This window comes from Suillus clintonianus (genome assembly GCF_016758775.1).
Source record: "Suillus clintonianus strain FC179 chromosome Unknown DEU56scaffold_4, whole genome shotgun sequence".
NCBI lineage: Eukaryota > Fungi > Basidiomycota > Agaricomycetes > Boletales > Suillaceae > Suillus > Suillus clintonianus.
The window spans coordinates 372,587-386,180 of record NW_024539228.1 but is presented as its reverse complement, the minus strand read 5'-3'; the positions used below and the strand labels follow the sequence as shown (position 1 = coordinate 386,180).

General features: G+C 48.3%; 6 protein-coding genes across 6 annotated transcripts; 4 read left to right on the top strand and 2 right to left on the bottom strand.

Annotated features, from left to right (window-relative positions):
- The first annotated feature begins 533 nt into the window (after positions 1–533).
- DEU56DRAFT_374454 (Sodium:solute symporter family-domain-containing protein) lies at positions 534–3,230 on the top strand. Its single transcript, XM_041345917.1, has 9 exons — positions 534–1,240; positions 1,296–1,475; positions 1,529–1,590; positions 1,641–1,776; positions 1,824–1,933; positions 1,985–2,089; positions 2,143–2,437; positions 2,489–2,838; positions 2,886–3,230. Exons 1-9 carry the CDS (start codon positions 649–651, stop codon positions 3,114–3,116), a joined length of 2,061 nt encoding a protein of 686 aa, XP_041214366.1. The 5' UTR covers positions 534–648; the 3' UTR covers positions 3,117–3,230.
- A 4-nt stretch (positions 3,231–3,234) lies between these two features.
- DEU56DRAFT_769703 (uncharacterized protein) lies at positions 3,235–5,017 on the top strand. Its single transcript, XM_041351354.1, has 10 exons — positions 3,235–3,460; positions 3,521–3,529; positions 3,601–3,657; positions 3,709–3,822; positions 3,886–4,041; positions 4,094–4,144; positions 4,219–4,388; positions 4,439–4,461; positions 4,515–4,597; positions 4,655–5,017. Exons 1-10 carry the CDS (start codon positions 3,394–3,396, stop codon positions 4,930–4,932), a joined length of 1,008 nt encoding a protein of 335 aa, XP_041214365.1. The 5' UTR covers positions 3,235–3,393; the 3' UTR covers positions 4,933–5,017.
- Positions 5,018–5,042: 25 nt separating this feature from the next.
- On the top strand, positions 5,043–6,638 carry DEU56DRAFT_769699 (glycosyltransferase family 21 protein). Its single transcript, XM_041351353.1, has 3 exons — positions 5,043–5,196; positions 5,254–5,507; positions 5,559–6,638. The coding sequence occupies exons 1-3, from the start codon at positions 5,078–5,080 to the stop codon at positions 6,575–6,577; spliced, it is 1,392 nt and encodes a 463-aa protein (XP_041214364.1). The 5' UTR covers positions 5,043–5,077; the 3' UTR covers positions 6,578–6,638.
- Positions 6,624–8,018, bottom strand: DEU56DRAFT_769697 (uncharacterized protein). The gene is made up of 3 exons (XM_041351352.1): positions 7,785–8,018; positions 7,144–7,696; positions 6,624–7,090 (listed from the first exon to the last, which is right to left on the bottom strand). Exons 2-3 carry the CDS (start codon positions 7,542–7,544, stop codon positions 6,781–6,783), a joined length of 711 nt encoding a protein of 236 aa, XP_041214363.1. The 5' UTR covers positions 7,545–7,696; positions 7,785–8,018; the 3' UTR covers positions 6,624–6,780.
- An 83-nt stretch (positions 8,019–8,101) lies between these two features.
- DEU56DRAFT_769692 (exocyst complex component Sec3-domain-containing protein) lies at positions 8,102–12,363 on the top strand. Its single transcript, XM_041351351.1, has 16 exons — positions 8,102–8,360; positions 8,408–8,520; positions 8,571–8,736; positions 8,788–9,665; positions 9,721–9,846; positions 9,901–10,002; positions 10,052–10,184; positions 10,234–10,334; positions 10,385–10,546; positions 10,600–10,705; positions 10,754–10,893; positions 10,942–11,207; positions 11,260–11,389; positions 11,442–11,706; positions 11,756–11,901; positions 11,955–12,363. The coding sequence occupies exons 1-16, from the start codon at positions 8,201–8,203 to the stop codon at positions 12,339–12,341; spliced, it is 3,381 nt and encodes a 1,126-aa protein (XP_041214362.1). The 5' UTR covers positions 8,102–8,200; the 3' UTR covers positions 12,342–12,363.
- Positions 12,364–13,571, bottom strand: DEU56DRAFT_769688 (TB2/DP1, HVA22 family-domain-containing protein). The gene is made up of 4 exons (XM_041351350.1): positions 13,315–13,571; positions 13,106–13,255; positions 12,983–13,046; positions 12,364–12,932 (listed from the first exon to the last, which is right to left on the bottom strand). Exons 1-4 carry the CDS (start codon positions 13,344–13,346, stop codon positions 12,528–12,530), a joined length of 651 nt encoding a protein of 216 aa, XP_041214361.1. The 5' UTR covers positions 13,347–13,571; the 3' UTR covers positions 12,364–12,527.
- Positions 13,572–13,594: the final 23 nt, after the last annotated feature.

Here is a 13,594-nt window from a genome sequence, read left to right as displayed (position 1 = left end):
ACACTCATCATTCCACCAAAGTTCGTTGGTCCTGCATGCAACCTAAGTATACAATTCTCTTATCACTCCACTTTGCGTTCGGTCGGCTTTCCACACGTCTCAAGATCACGCGCTCGTTCTGCCGCACAACGACCATCGGCTCTAGACCTTGATTAAACAAGGACGCTGAGGACGGAGCGGGGCGTCTTCAAGGCATACCCCATCCCGTTGCACACGATTCCTCCCACATATGACAGACAAGACGTTGACTGCCGGCTTGGCATCTGTACGATTGAATCACGCTCGATGTATACCTGGATAGCTTTGAAAAGGAAGTCCTCCAGCTTCGTTTCACCGAGTTCTTGCGACTCGGGCGACCTGTCTGCGCATACGCTGACCTTATCCAGTTATCGATGGCGGCCTTCTTCATGTGCCACATTGCGGAATCTTGCGATCGTCTTCAGCGCTTGTTGGGCTCTAAAGATATCCGCGGTTTGCGTTATATGCAGGGAGAAGACTGGCCCGAGTGCCTGCTTGGATCTCCCATGCTTATCTTTGCAAACTTGATAGGCAAATTACGATTACGGCTGTGCTTCTACTGGGCTTACACGCTAGGCAGCTGCCTTTAAAGTCTGAACTTCTTCATACATCACTATCGTCCCGTCTGTCATGGCAATGTCGTCAACCACAGGTGCTGAAGTCCTGTCGCAAGGCACAGGGTATGGTGTTGTGCTCGGTATCGGTTTTGTATTCGCTATCATCATGATGGGTTTATCGACCCTTCAAAACCGATATACGACCTACAAGATTTCCACTTCAGAGGAGTTTAATACGGCATCACGTAGCGTCAAACCCGGTCTTATTGCGTCTGGCATCGTGTCCGCATGGACCTGGGCGGCTACCCTTTTGCAAAGCTCCACAGTGACTTACGAATATGGTTTATGTGCTGGCTATTATTATGCAGCAGGTGCTACGATCCAAATATTCGTTATGGCAATTCTCGCCGTGCGGGTCAAACAGATCGCGCCATACTGTCACACCTTCCTCGAGATTGTTCACGCTCGTTACGGTAATACAGCGCACTTCATGTTCGCGACTTTTGGACTGGTAGTCAATCTTATTGTCTCGAGTATGCTACTGCTTGGTGGCAGTGCAGTAGTCAATGCCTTCACTGGGATGAACATTTACGCCGCCAACTTCCTCATTCCGCTTGGAGTCTGTATCTATGTCATCCTTGGGGGTCTTCGCGCTACGTTCCTATGTCGGTGATCGATCATTTCCCTTGAGTTTACCCGCTGATTCAGGTTTTTTCGCAGGCGATTACTCGCATACACTCATCTTGATGATCCTCATATTTTACTTCTTCTTCTGGACATACACGAAAGCGGACCTCATCGGCGGTTTTGAGGGAATGTACAACTTGCTACAACAAGCAAGCATTGAACGACCTGTGGCCGGGAACCAAGATGGCTCATACTTAACCTTGAAGTCCAACTGTGAGCCATCTCTCTCACCCTTCATAGATATTTACTGAACCTTCTTTTTTGAGATGGACTTACATTTATGATCATTCAAATCACAGGTGGATTTGGTACTGTCATGCTGGACCAGGCTCGTTGTTTAGTATCGTAAAAGTAGATACTTGCTGATATCATAAACAGGGCTACTGGCAACGTGCAATCGCATCAGAAGCAAAGACTGCTGTCCGAGCTTATATTATGGGCGGCATTGCCTGGTTCGCCGTACCTCTTACGTTCTCCTCTATCATGGGTCTTGCCGCTGTCGCGCTCGCTAACAGTGAGTTTAAGTATATACAAAATTGTAGGTATCTGATGACATTTTAGATCCCAGCTTCCCATATCCTGGTGGGCTCACAGTGGCGGATATTAATGCTGGCCTAGCTGCCCCTGCTGGTGTAGTGACACTATTGGGCAGTGGTGGTGCAGCAGCCATGGTGAGCCATATTTCCCATTCACTGACAAATGACTGACAGCTGCAAATGTAGTTGATACTGCTTTTCATGGCAGTGACCTCAGCTGCATCTTCTGAGATGATCGCGACATCGTCTATTCTTACATTTGATCTGTATCAGATCCACTTCAAGCCTGATGTACGTGGAAGTTGATCGCTATCAAGAAAGAACACTGATGGTGGTACATCTAGGCATCACCAGAGAGTCTTATGCGTGTATCTCACATCATGGTCGCGGTGTGGGCTCTGGTGATGTCATGTGTTGCCTCGTTGTGGATCGGAATAGGAATATCTTTGAACTGGTTATTCTTGTTCTCGGGAACTTTGTTCACCGGCGCTGTTGGCCCAGTCATCTTTAGTGTGGTATGGCGCCAGCAAACCAAAGAAGCTGCCATCAGTGGTGCATTGGGAGGAGTAGTGGTTGGCATAATCGCCTGGCTGGCAGTTGCAAAAACGTATTACGGTGAATTGACCATCGCAAGCACAGGTAAGCGCGTATCCACTGCAAACACCATGCTCTACGCTGACAAAGAACAAGGACAAATGTACCCCAACCTCGCTGGAAATTTGGGCGCTTGCTGCTCAGGCGCTATCATTTCCGCCGTGGTCACTCTCATAAAGCCCGACAATGAATTCGATTGGTCTGCCACTAAAAGAATCAATCCCCGAGCAAGAGAGATGGATCGAAAACAGGCGACCTTGCCAGACTCTGCCTCTGGCTCCGACACACCTGACGAGAAAGAGAAACAAGAGGGTGCCACGGTAGATGTAGCATCGGCCAAAGACGACATAACGATTGATATCCCCGCCGAAGAATATGCCGCGCTTCAGAAATCACTCAGGGTTGCTACTTGGACAGCGTTGACGCTGACATTCATCGTACTTTTCGTGAGTGCAAATTATTTGTTGACGCTCGGTTATTTACTTGATTGTAGCTTATACCGATACCAATGTTCCTGTCACACTACGTGTTCTCTCTGAACTTTTTCAGAGGTTGGATTATCATCTGTGTCATGTGGCTCTTCGTGGCTGCTTGCATTACATCAATCCTACCTCTCTGGGAGAGTCGTGTAGCGATAAAGGCCATTTTCTTGGGTATGGTTCGGGACATGTTCGGCGGCACAGCTCGAAAGGCGGCCATTGCAAGTAGTAGAACCGATGCATAGTTATTATTCTTGCACTTCCGGAGAGCTGAATGAGTCTCACTATAGACGAATGAAGATAGTACTGTCGTTCCATTTTACCAGCTGAATTGCTTCAGACCCAATTCAATTCGAGCCTTAAGCTTAAGGCTCCGGCCTCTGTGTGACTCGACACTCAGGGTTGACTCAGGGGTCTCCTCGGTACCTCTACAGGATCTACGGTGGTATCTATATCCTTATACCATACTATTCCCGCCACTGGCAGTTCGCTCAGCGCTGTGACGCTATACCCCACATAGACATGCCTGTTACCGTTATAACGTCAAAGCCAGTGCCCGCTGAGTTATCGGGGACTTTCAGATTCATAGGTGAGATAGGAATTAAACTTTTTGATCTATTGGTCGTATTGATCTAGCTAATCATCATAGACATCGGAGGTGAGTGTCACAGGAACCATGGATTATGGTGGTGCACATCGCGGCGTTACGACAATATTGTTGTTCAACAGTTAATCTCACCGATGTTGTATTTCATGGCATTCACCATGGCAAAAAAAGACACGAAGGTCTATCGTGCCATTCAGTGCTTTCTGCACCATGCTAACAGTCATTTGCAGACGACTTTGAAGCAGTACTGGACAGGTCCCGGTTAGCTGGCGTTCAATCCATGATAATCACAGGCGGAAGCCTTCGAGAATCAAAGACTGCGCTGTCTCTTGCTGCTCAACATGGTTCGCACTGTCATCTCCATGTATTTGCGCCCTAATAACATCATGCGCTGCTTATTTTACAAGGCTTTTTTGCGACGGTGGGGTGCCATCCGACCCGCTCAAAGGAATTTGATGAGTACCCAGGCGGCCCAGAAGCCTACCTTCAGGCGCTGGACAGTTTAATAAGTGCCAACCTCCACGGTCAAGGCAGGGTTGTCGCTATTGGCGAGTGTGGCTTGGGTGTGTCTAGATATTGTATGATGTCTGTGTGTAATCACTGATAGATCATCAGATTACGATCGCACGCACTTTGCACCGGAAGATGTACAACGACGACACTTCCGTATGTGACGAACATCGGACCCCTTGTATCGAGCTAACTGTTGTGTGCTGGGATGTACTTTTGCATCGATCCAGGCTCACAGTTATTTCTCGCCAAAAAGTACAAGTTGCCGCTGTTCCTTCACTGCCGTGCAGCACACAAAGACTTTGTGAACATCCTTCGTGACGAAGGTTTCGGGGAGGATGGAGAGAGAAAGGGGGTTGTTCACAGTTTCACAGGGTCAGTTGAAGAGGTCGTCGAACTTGTGCGCTCACAGTCCATTTTTCTTCGAATTGCGCTGACTCTGACGCGCAGATGGACATGGGCTTCCACATAAGGTATGGTTTCAGAGGGTCAGCATTGAATTTCGGCACTAATAACATCACATCAGCGTCAATGGGTGCTCCCTCAAAACCGAGCAAAACCTCCTAGCTGCAAAGGCAATTCGACCGGACAAGCTCTTACTCGAGACAGGTCAAATTTCGATGACATTGCAGTCGTGAAGGGAACTGAAAAATCATTTGATATCAGATGCTCCTTGGTGCTCCATGACCTCAACACATGCGTCAAAGACTTTGCTAGATACGCTCCCGGCGTCATTGAAGTCAAAGTATTTCCCTTCCGGCACTAAATTGCCTTCATTCATGATGGGGAAGCCAGTGAAAGGGAGAAACGAGCCCAGTGCGATCGGAGGCGTTGCATGGGTCATACACAAGCTCAATGAAGGGGTCCCGTTTGAGAAGGTAACAGAAAAGGTGTACAAGAATACCGTTCAGCTATTTGGCCTAGATGAGCTTCAGGTTGCATAGTAAGGAGATGACAGTCAACTACAAAGTTGGAGCTTCGCAAGTTTCCATATGAAACAAATATAGAACATGTTTGGTTCCGTAATCATGCAACACGGTGTGCAAGTCGCGGCAGTCCACATACTTGGTGCCATACCAATAGGCACCGATGCTCTCCCATCGAGAGCCTGAACAGAGTCCCTCGTCATTTCCTTTTATCTTTGCTATCATCGGGCTCGTGTGGTATGTGGGTTTATGGAGTATCGGTCTCCTGGGATGCAGAACAGGGTGAGCAATTGTGCTACTTCAAGTTGGGCGCTAGCCCTCGCTTACTGTACACACCAGTCGAAGAAGGTACCGCATGCGACCACGGTCTCCACTTGCAATGGCGCCACCAAATTCTGTTCCTGGTGTATCTATTCTGCGACCGCTGAAAGGTCTTGATTCCAACTTATACGAGAACCTCGAGTCTACGTTCACGCAAGAATATCCCAATTTCGAAATCATATTGTCTGTTGCTGATGAGCAAGACCAAGCTCTTCCGGTTGCGAGAGACCTCATTTCTAAATACCCCAGCGTTTCTGCCAGGCTAATAATAGGTAAGTTTATAGTGAGCAATGTTGATGATTCAGCTGAAGAAAGCAATCCAGGAGAAGAGGTGGTTGGGGTTAATCCAAAAGTAAACAACCTCGTTCGTTCATACCGCGAAGCTATACACGACATTCTCTGGGTCATCGACTCAGGTGTTTCGGTTGCCCCTGGGACACTTGCGCGCTCCGTTGACCTACTCGAATCATCCACGTACACAAGGCCTCCCAAGCGACGCGTTGCGCTCGTCCATCACGTTCCATTCGTGTCTGCTCCAGAAGGGTTTCTTGGTTCTAGAATTGAAGAGGCATTCCTCAACACCAATCATGCGAAGATGTATCTCGCAATCAACACGGTATCTGTCGAATCTTGCGTGGTTGGGAAATCAAATCTCTACCGGCGTTCTGATCTAGAGCGGGTAAACGGTTCGCTGAAGCCTCGAGCACATACGGAGTCAGACGATGATCAGGATTACCCCCGAGGCCTTGCTGCGTTCGGAAAATTCTTGGCTGAAGATAACATGATTGCCAGTGCTCTGTGGCACGAGCTGGATCTCCGCCACGATTTATCCTGCGACGTGGCGCATAATGCAATTGGGAAAATGTCTCTATCGGACTACGTGTGGAGGCGTGTGCGCTGGATTCGTGTGCGCAAACACATGGTTCTTGCGGCAACCATTTTGGAGCCCTTTACGGAAAATCTCATCGCCAGCTCTATTGCTGCTGCAAGCTTGCGGTATCTTTTCGGCATTCCCATGTGGCTTTTTCTTGTAATTCACCATTCAGCTTGGCTCTGGGTGGATTTAGATGTTTACGAGTCACTTGCTGGTCATCCTCTTCCGGCAGACAGACGATGGTGGTTCATCAGTGCATGGTGCCTGCGTGAACTTCTAGCATTGCCAATCTGGTTCTTAGCTATGCTTGGTAATGAGGTGGTTTGGAGAGGGAAGAAATACGAGGTGTTACGAGCGGGAGAAGTAAAGGGGACATCAGGCGATGGTATTCGCAGGGGATTATTTACCCAGTGGAGGCAGCAAAGTTCACACTATCGGCCCTTGCTAAGCAATCATTCAGATACCTAACGCATGCAGTAACAGTACTTGTATGTGGCGTTCGTAGCTATCTCATGTGCATGATTGGTTATTGATTATCATTAACGGTGACCATATTATAACAGGTACGTATACCCACGATTAGAATGTACAGAAAGCGTTTGAGGGTACTACAGCTACATACAGTGAGGATGCGGGATGATATGAGATGAAAGATGATAGACAGAGGTTGGCTATGAGGGTAAAGCCACGTCAGGCTCAGATTCACCGAAAGCTGCCCTTGCCTCTTCCTGACTATGCTTTGCAAGAAGACGGAAATTGTAAATCATGACCACCTCATCAAAGAAGGTGTCGGACCAATCTTCTGCCTTGCATGAATGGAGTGCGGCAGTGCGCAGGCGCAAATCGCGTCCGTCGCATGTGATCTTGCATAAAGATGCTTCGAGACTGGCAGGAGCAGCAGGCTGAGGTGTGTGCTGCCGTGAGTCCCTAGCATCTTTCTGCCGTTGGTTGGAGAACCAATTCTTAACTTGGTGATATTCCCTACGAATGGCAAGATTAGGCAAAACAACGACGATGAGCAACTGACAACGAACCTGCTTATGATGACTCCCAGTTGAGATACCCAAGCTTCATCAGGGTACGGGGTGATCTCATCATAAACCATCTGCATTACGAGGCGTTGGCGTGATGTTGCGGGAGTCTTTCCTGTAGATGGGATTGCCAGCGCGCGTTTCTTCAGCTCTCGCACTCTGGTTTCTCTCTCGCTCTGAGCACGGGCGGCGGATTGCAAAAATGCTTGTTTATATGCCTTCTTCTTGAGATTGTCTTCGGAAGAAGTCCCATGACGTGCTGTGATAGCAGAAACTGAAGCGGGTTTGAAACGTAATGATGACCCCTTGCTCGTCGTGGCACGCTTCCTTAAAGTGCGTCGGGGAACGGACTCCTCTGAAAGTACGACGGACTCCATGGATGGGTTCGCAAACTCTACATCCATGCTATCTGCTGAGACATCTAGAGAGTGTTCCCGGGATGAAGATGACGAGACGGGGCTATCCACTGCAGATCCATCTTCCTGACCATCAAAGGAGGAAAGAGCGTCACGGTAAGACAGAGTGGGTGAGTTTGAGAGTGCTGTCGTAGACGAGCCTGTGTTTGATGTGTTCATCAGTAAGTTGTTAGAGTAGTGTATGCGATACAAGGGTTGTCTGAGTGAGGGAGATAAAGAGATACATGCCTGAAATAAATACCGACGCTTGATCCACTTGTGGTCGGTGCAGGTAAGACAAACCTTCTTTATTGTAGTGCCTCTGTGGGGAATGGTCCAAACCAGATATTGTTTCAGGGAGAAGATCGTTAATGATTGAGAAAGGAATGACTACTGATTTTATGACAGATGCCTATATGGCTAAGTCTATAGCGACCAGACGTTGACTGAAGTCGATAGCAAAGGGTGGTCGGTAGCCGGAACTCGCCTTCTTGACTCTCTTATGTGTGGTCCTTTTTTGGATTTATTGAAGCCTTTGGTCAACAAGACCAAACAACCGCTTTCCCCAATCATCAATTAAGAATTAAGCAGTACTCAGCAACCAGGTTCGGGTAGCCTGTGCGCGTCTGAAGACGCCTGACAGTCACCGCGAAAGCTTTGACAACATGTCCGATCATGATCACACCAAGCAACGCATAATCGCATCAGTCTTTGATAAGCGCAACGCAGGTGCTGACATTCAAGAGACATACGTTGGACACATAAAAATATGGGAGGATGCAGGAGAAGAATCCGGAAAAAAGCCTCGTTATATCTTGTTGTCACGTATGTCATCATCATCCGTCTTCTGGATTGCTCACACAGTTCTTCAGAGGGTAGCGATGGAACTGGTTTCCTTCACAAGTCAAAGCTTAACACAAACGGCTCATTCTCCGTAGGGAAGACGTGGTCACTTTCCGAGTTGCGTGGTATAGAGGTTTCGAATGTACGTGTATCCATAGGATAAGCGTAATCACAAAGCTGACCATTGCGCAGCCAGCATCCTTCAATGTCACACTGGCTCGTACATATAAATGGCAGACAGAAAACCATCTAGATCAAGCAAATTTCATTTCCGCGGCAGTAAAGCTGTTTTACTTCGTCACAAATGGTACCGGTACACTCCATCTCGTCGGAGTGCAACAAAATGAGCCAGGCCCAGGTAAGAATAACTGGGTCCTCACCCACGGTCACTATTGACTCTTGTTATCAGTCAATGGATTCTCTGAATCCTCGGATACTCTAATGACTCAAGCATCGCAAAATGACTTGAATGCAACTTCTGGGCCAGCAAGGCGACAGGTTGCGACTTCGCGACCGGGGACACCACAGACAGGCATGCGTACGGAGCCCCCCACTCGCTCTCACGTTATGAAACCTCCATCCCGTGCTGCTTCTCCCGCAGGTTCTAGTATTAGCAATATACCCCAGAACAAACCCGGCTTGGGCGCGATCCGACCCCCTTCCCCAATACCAGCCTCTCAGCTACAAGGACAACCGCAAACCACTCCATCCGGTCTACCAAGTTCACTTCGACCACGAGTTGTTCGCCGTCCATCCAATGCGACGCCACCACAAAACCCCTCGTTGAATGGTTTGCCAGCAAACCTTGTACCGACCCGTGCACCTATCGTTACGCCACCTCTACGCACCACCAAAGACATTTACCCTTTTGCTGCATCTCGCCCCTCCGCTGAATTTGTCCACGCGTCGAGTCCACTTTCAGCCACTCCGACCATTGCCCAGTTTCCTCGATCAGAGTCCCCGGTCTCTGTTCGATCTCAGAGGCCGCCCCCAACCAAATCCACACCTACCCAAGATCCTCCGCAACCTCGCCGGGAGCACAACAATCGGGTATCATTCTTTGACCCTCTTAATCAAGCTGCTTTGGACAGGCTTGTAGCGGGAGATTACACGGAGGATGGGGGTGCAAGTGAAGAAGAGACCTCACAGGCTACAATGGCGAGTGTAGAGGAGATGCTAGAGGGATTTGAGTGGGCCGGCGATGACTTTTTTGGGAAAAAGAATGCAAAGGGGGCCGCAGACTTGGTTGAGGCCCGTCTGTTGGACGAGTTGATAGCCCTCGAGAAGGTGAATCAGGCACCTGAGAATCCTCATGTTGTTGAACCACTAACTTGCGTTCCAGGCCAATGTACACTCCTTCCTGGAGTCCGATGATCGCGTGGCTCTGGTCATGAATTTCCTGGATGAAGCTATTACTGAAGTCGACGCTATGGACAGCTTGATTTCGTCATACAAGATTCATTTGAACGTTAGACCTTGTCATCAAACCGGCTGTATTGCGCACTAAAACATCTGACCGCAGGCTGTCGGGGACGATATCTCGTTCATACAATCTCAGCAACGCGGCTTACAGGTTCAGACACAGAATCAACGCGCTTTGCTGGGCGAGCTCGAGAATCTTCTTGTACGTTCTTCAGAATCTGCCACCACACGTCATACTGATGCCAAGACAGCAAACCGTCCAAGTAGACCGTGAAGCACTGGTGGCGCTCACTCAGGAATCCCTCGAAAAGGCATCTGGGATACAGAAATTGGAAGCAGCGGCCACAGAGCTTTATAAAGCTCTCCAAGCTGGTCACGACACCGGTATGTTTGTATGTTTTGGCGTTTCTTCCCACAAATTCATTGTTCGTAGACATGGCCGCTACCATGGAGCGATTAGACGAATACAGGACACACAATGCACTGTTCTGCAAGCGTATCTATGACTATCTATCCATCATGTCTGTCGCGCAGGTGAATTGTTTGTTTGTGGTTATGACGTCACACTTATATTTCGCATGTAGGCGGAGATTATTCTTGATGGAAATAATGGGATTACCAAGCCTGGTCGAGGACGACCGGCTATCAAGAATCATCAAGGCATGGAGGCATACCTCGGTCGGTATGCAGGACTACTTCTCTACCTGAAGGAGATGGACGAGAATATATATTCGAGGTTCTGTGGAGTAAGGGAGTTTCAGTGCCTAGTACTCACTCTTGTTAACGGATTTGTCTCAAGGCATACTTCTCAGCCACCAGTGAACTTCACAAAAAACAAATGGGGAGCTTACTCTCGATTTACTCGGGATTGCTGAAGAGGATCCCAGACGAAGATGCTGACCAGAGTTTGTGATCAATCCTTTTAAGCAAACGTTGGGCTCATGTTGAGATAGACTTTGGGTCGACCAACGAAAATAGTCAAAAGGCATCGATTCGTCGCGCTGGAACCATAGTCCGTTCGCCTATCGAGGGACGAAAGGATCGAAATAAAGACAGGGAAAGGCGGACGGATGAGGAGTACCGTGCACCAGAGGTCTGCTTATATTTCATTCGGGCTAGTCTTGACTCATAACAGTATCAGGCCCTGGGTCTTATTTTGGAGCAAATCGCCCCTCAAATCTACCGGGAAGGAGACTTCATTGCAGATTTCCTGCAAATCAACGATGCTGGTCTTACGTTTGCTGATTACGCTGGGCTGGACAATTACTTCAGGCGACAAGCTGCACGAAGTGCAGGCTTGAGCCAAGCAACTATGAAGCTCGTACGCGGTGCCATGGACTTAATTTTTGGCTTTCTACCTGCCGAGCTGAAGCAATGGATTGATTCCGCCATTGCCAAAGATACATTGTACGTGTTGCATGATTTTCCCATGGAGAAGCTTTGTTCACTCCGCCGATAGGCAGGTGGTAGGAGTCATAGTCTGCTTGGAGCGTTTTGTAGCGGATGCGGATGAGCGTGACAATGCATTTTTTCTGCAAATGCTGGAAAAGCATCACACTAGGCTCAAGGGATCCTTCGATCGCCATATCGTAAGCCTTCGTCTCTGTTATTAGATTGCTGCTGCTCACGACAAGTTTGCAGAATCAACAAATCAAGATGATCGAGGAAACTAAGCTCACGAGCAAGAAACGAAAAGGGGTCGCTCATTTTGTGAAATACTTCCCGATCTACGTCAGTCGCATCGAACAGCAACTAATTGGCGCGGATGGTTTGGAGATCAGGGCCAACGTTGATCTCGCTTATGAAAAGATCGTACACAGCATGTTCGAATGTCTCAAGCACATGGCTACCCTAGACGGTGATGACGAAGACAAGGGTCAGCTCAATTATCACGTGTTGCTAGTCGGTAAGGGAGCTGTCACACTTCTGATCGTTTATTAAACGTTGGCTTATAGAGAATATGCACTACTTCGTTGCGGAAATGTCCCAGTTGGATGTCGGCTCAGTTTCTGGGTTCTCGAAACAAGCGGAGGCGATCTACAATGAAAATCTAAATGCCTACCTCAAGATTGTCCTCAGACGGCCTTTTGCAAAGATCATCGTACGCCGTTTGCTCATTCATCACCACTTTTCTGATGTTTGCCTTCTACACAGGACTATTTCGACGGTATCGAACGGCTGCTCACGACTACTGCCCCGACGGAAGTCTCAAAGAACAACAACTACAACAGATCTTCCCTGAAGAAAGTTGTCAAGGAGTTCGATGGCAAAGACATCCGCAAGCATATTGACGCCTTGTTCAAGCGCGTTGAGAAGCACTTCACTGAAGCTGAAGAGAAGGCGACGAAGGAAGAAAGCAGCGGCATTGCTCCTGGCACGGTCATGGTCGGCGTGTGGAAAGCTTGCGAAGAGGAGCTACAAAGAATGACACAGAACTTCAACAAGCGGATCTCGCAATGTTATGCGGATAGTGGTGTCTCACTGGAATACACTAGCGCCGACGTTGAGACGTCCTTCAGGCGTCACCGGCTTGGATCATAACTTATTTTGCAGTACTAATCACGAACCTCTCATTGGACGCACATTGTATAGTACGCACGTCTACCTTATATATACATAACACCCATTCTCTGGTTAAAATGATAAGACAAAAAAATAAAAAATAAAATCCGTGTTTCATTTAAGACCGAAAATACCTTAGCAAAATCAACTTTAAGTAAGCGTGCCTTAGAGGACTGGTTCTACAGGCTTCCGATCCTGCCCGCCATTTTGATTGACCTCGGCACCGCTGGCATATGGAGCCTGCTTCACAGCAGTATCGGCAGAGGGACCAGATTTTGTGACAGACTTTGATAATCCTCCTAAAATGGCAGGACCATAAGAAGTCCAAAGCCCCTTCACTGATTCGAGGGAGTAGGGCTGTTGCCCAGGCTTGCCCTCCCCCGCAGCTTGAGGTTGTCCGGCGATAGGAGTTTTGTTCAAAATGGTCCACAAGAGGTCAATGAGCATAGAAATGCGCGACTGAAGGAAACCAAGGACGTTGCTCTGAGCAGAATCAATGCTGGAATCCAACTCTGCCTCATTCTTGGAACAGAAGGGTTCAAGGTAGGTTTTGTAGATGTATGTCGAACCCTGTCTGTCTGTGAAAACCTATGTGAGGAAGGCAGGCGACGATTACGGACCTGAATTTGGGGGAGTGATAGGTAGAGCAAGAAGAGGGTTCGTGCCTCCCAGTAAAATGGCAGCCTTACGCACGAGATAGGGGTGAATAATGTTGCGACGAGATGAAGTACGTGAAAACTAACCATGATACGAATGGACCTATGGTCGACTCGATCGCAATAAAAGCTCCGACGACAGCCCAATACATTGAAAGGCTCTGGAGTTCACCGGATAAAGGGGAGGAGAGCGCCTTGTATGTAGAATAGCTTGGCAGCAAGAACGCGAACCACGCACTGGAATGGAAGCATAGTAAGTGTATTTATGGCCATGATCAGTCGATGGAGATCTTCACCAAAGCAGATGGGACACCATAGACATTAACATTATGAATTGGGCTCCTAGCTTCGAATAGTGGTCGATGACGATTCTGATCACAAACGAAACGATGAGCACAGCTGGACAGAGGAGATGATACTTGATACTGACGGATGTCGCGATATCAGAAACAAGTCAAGATGGGTTGAGTGCGTGTATCAGGATCAGAAGTACCAAGTACCCACTGCGGCCACGTAGATTCTCAAACGCCACGGAGTCTAATTACGTGACTTTATGTAATATCGCCCCTTTTAGAT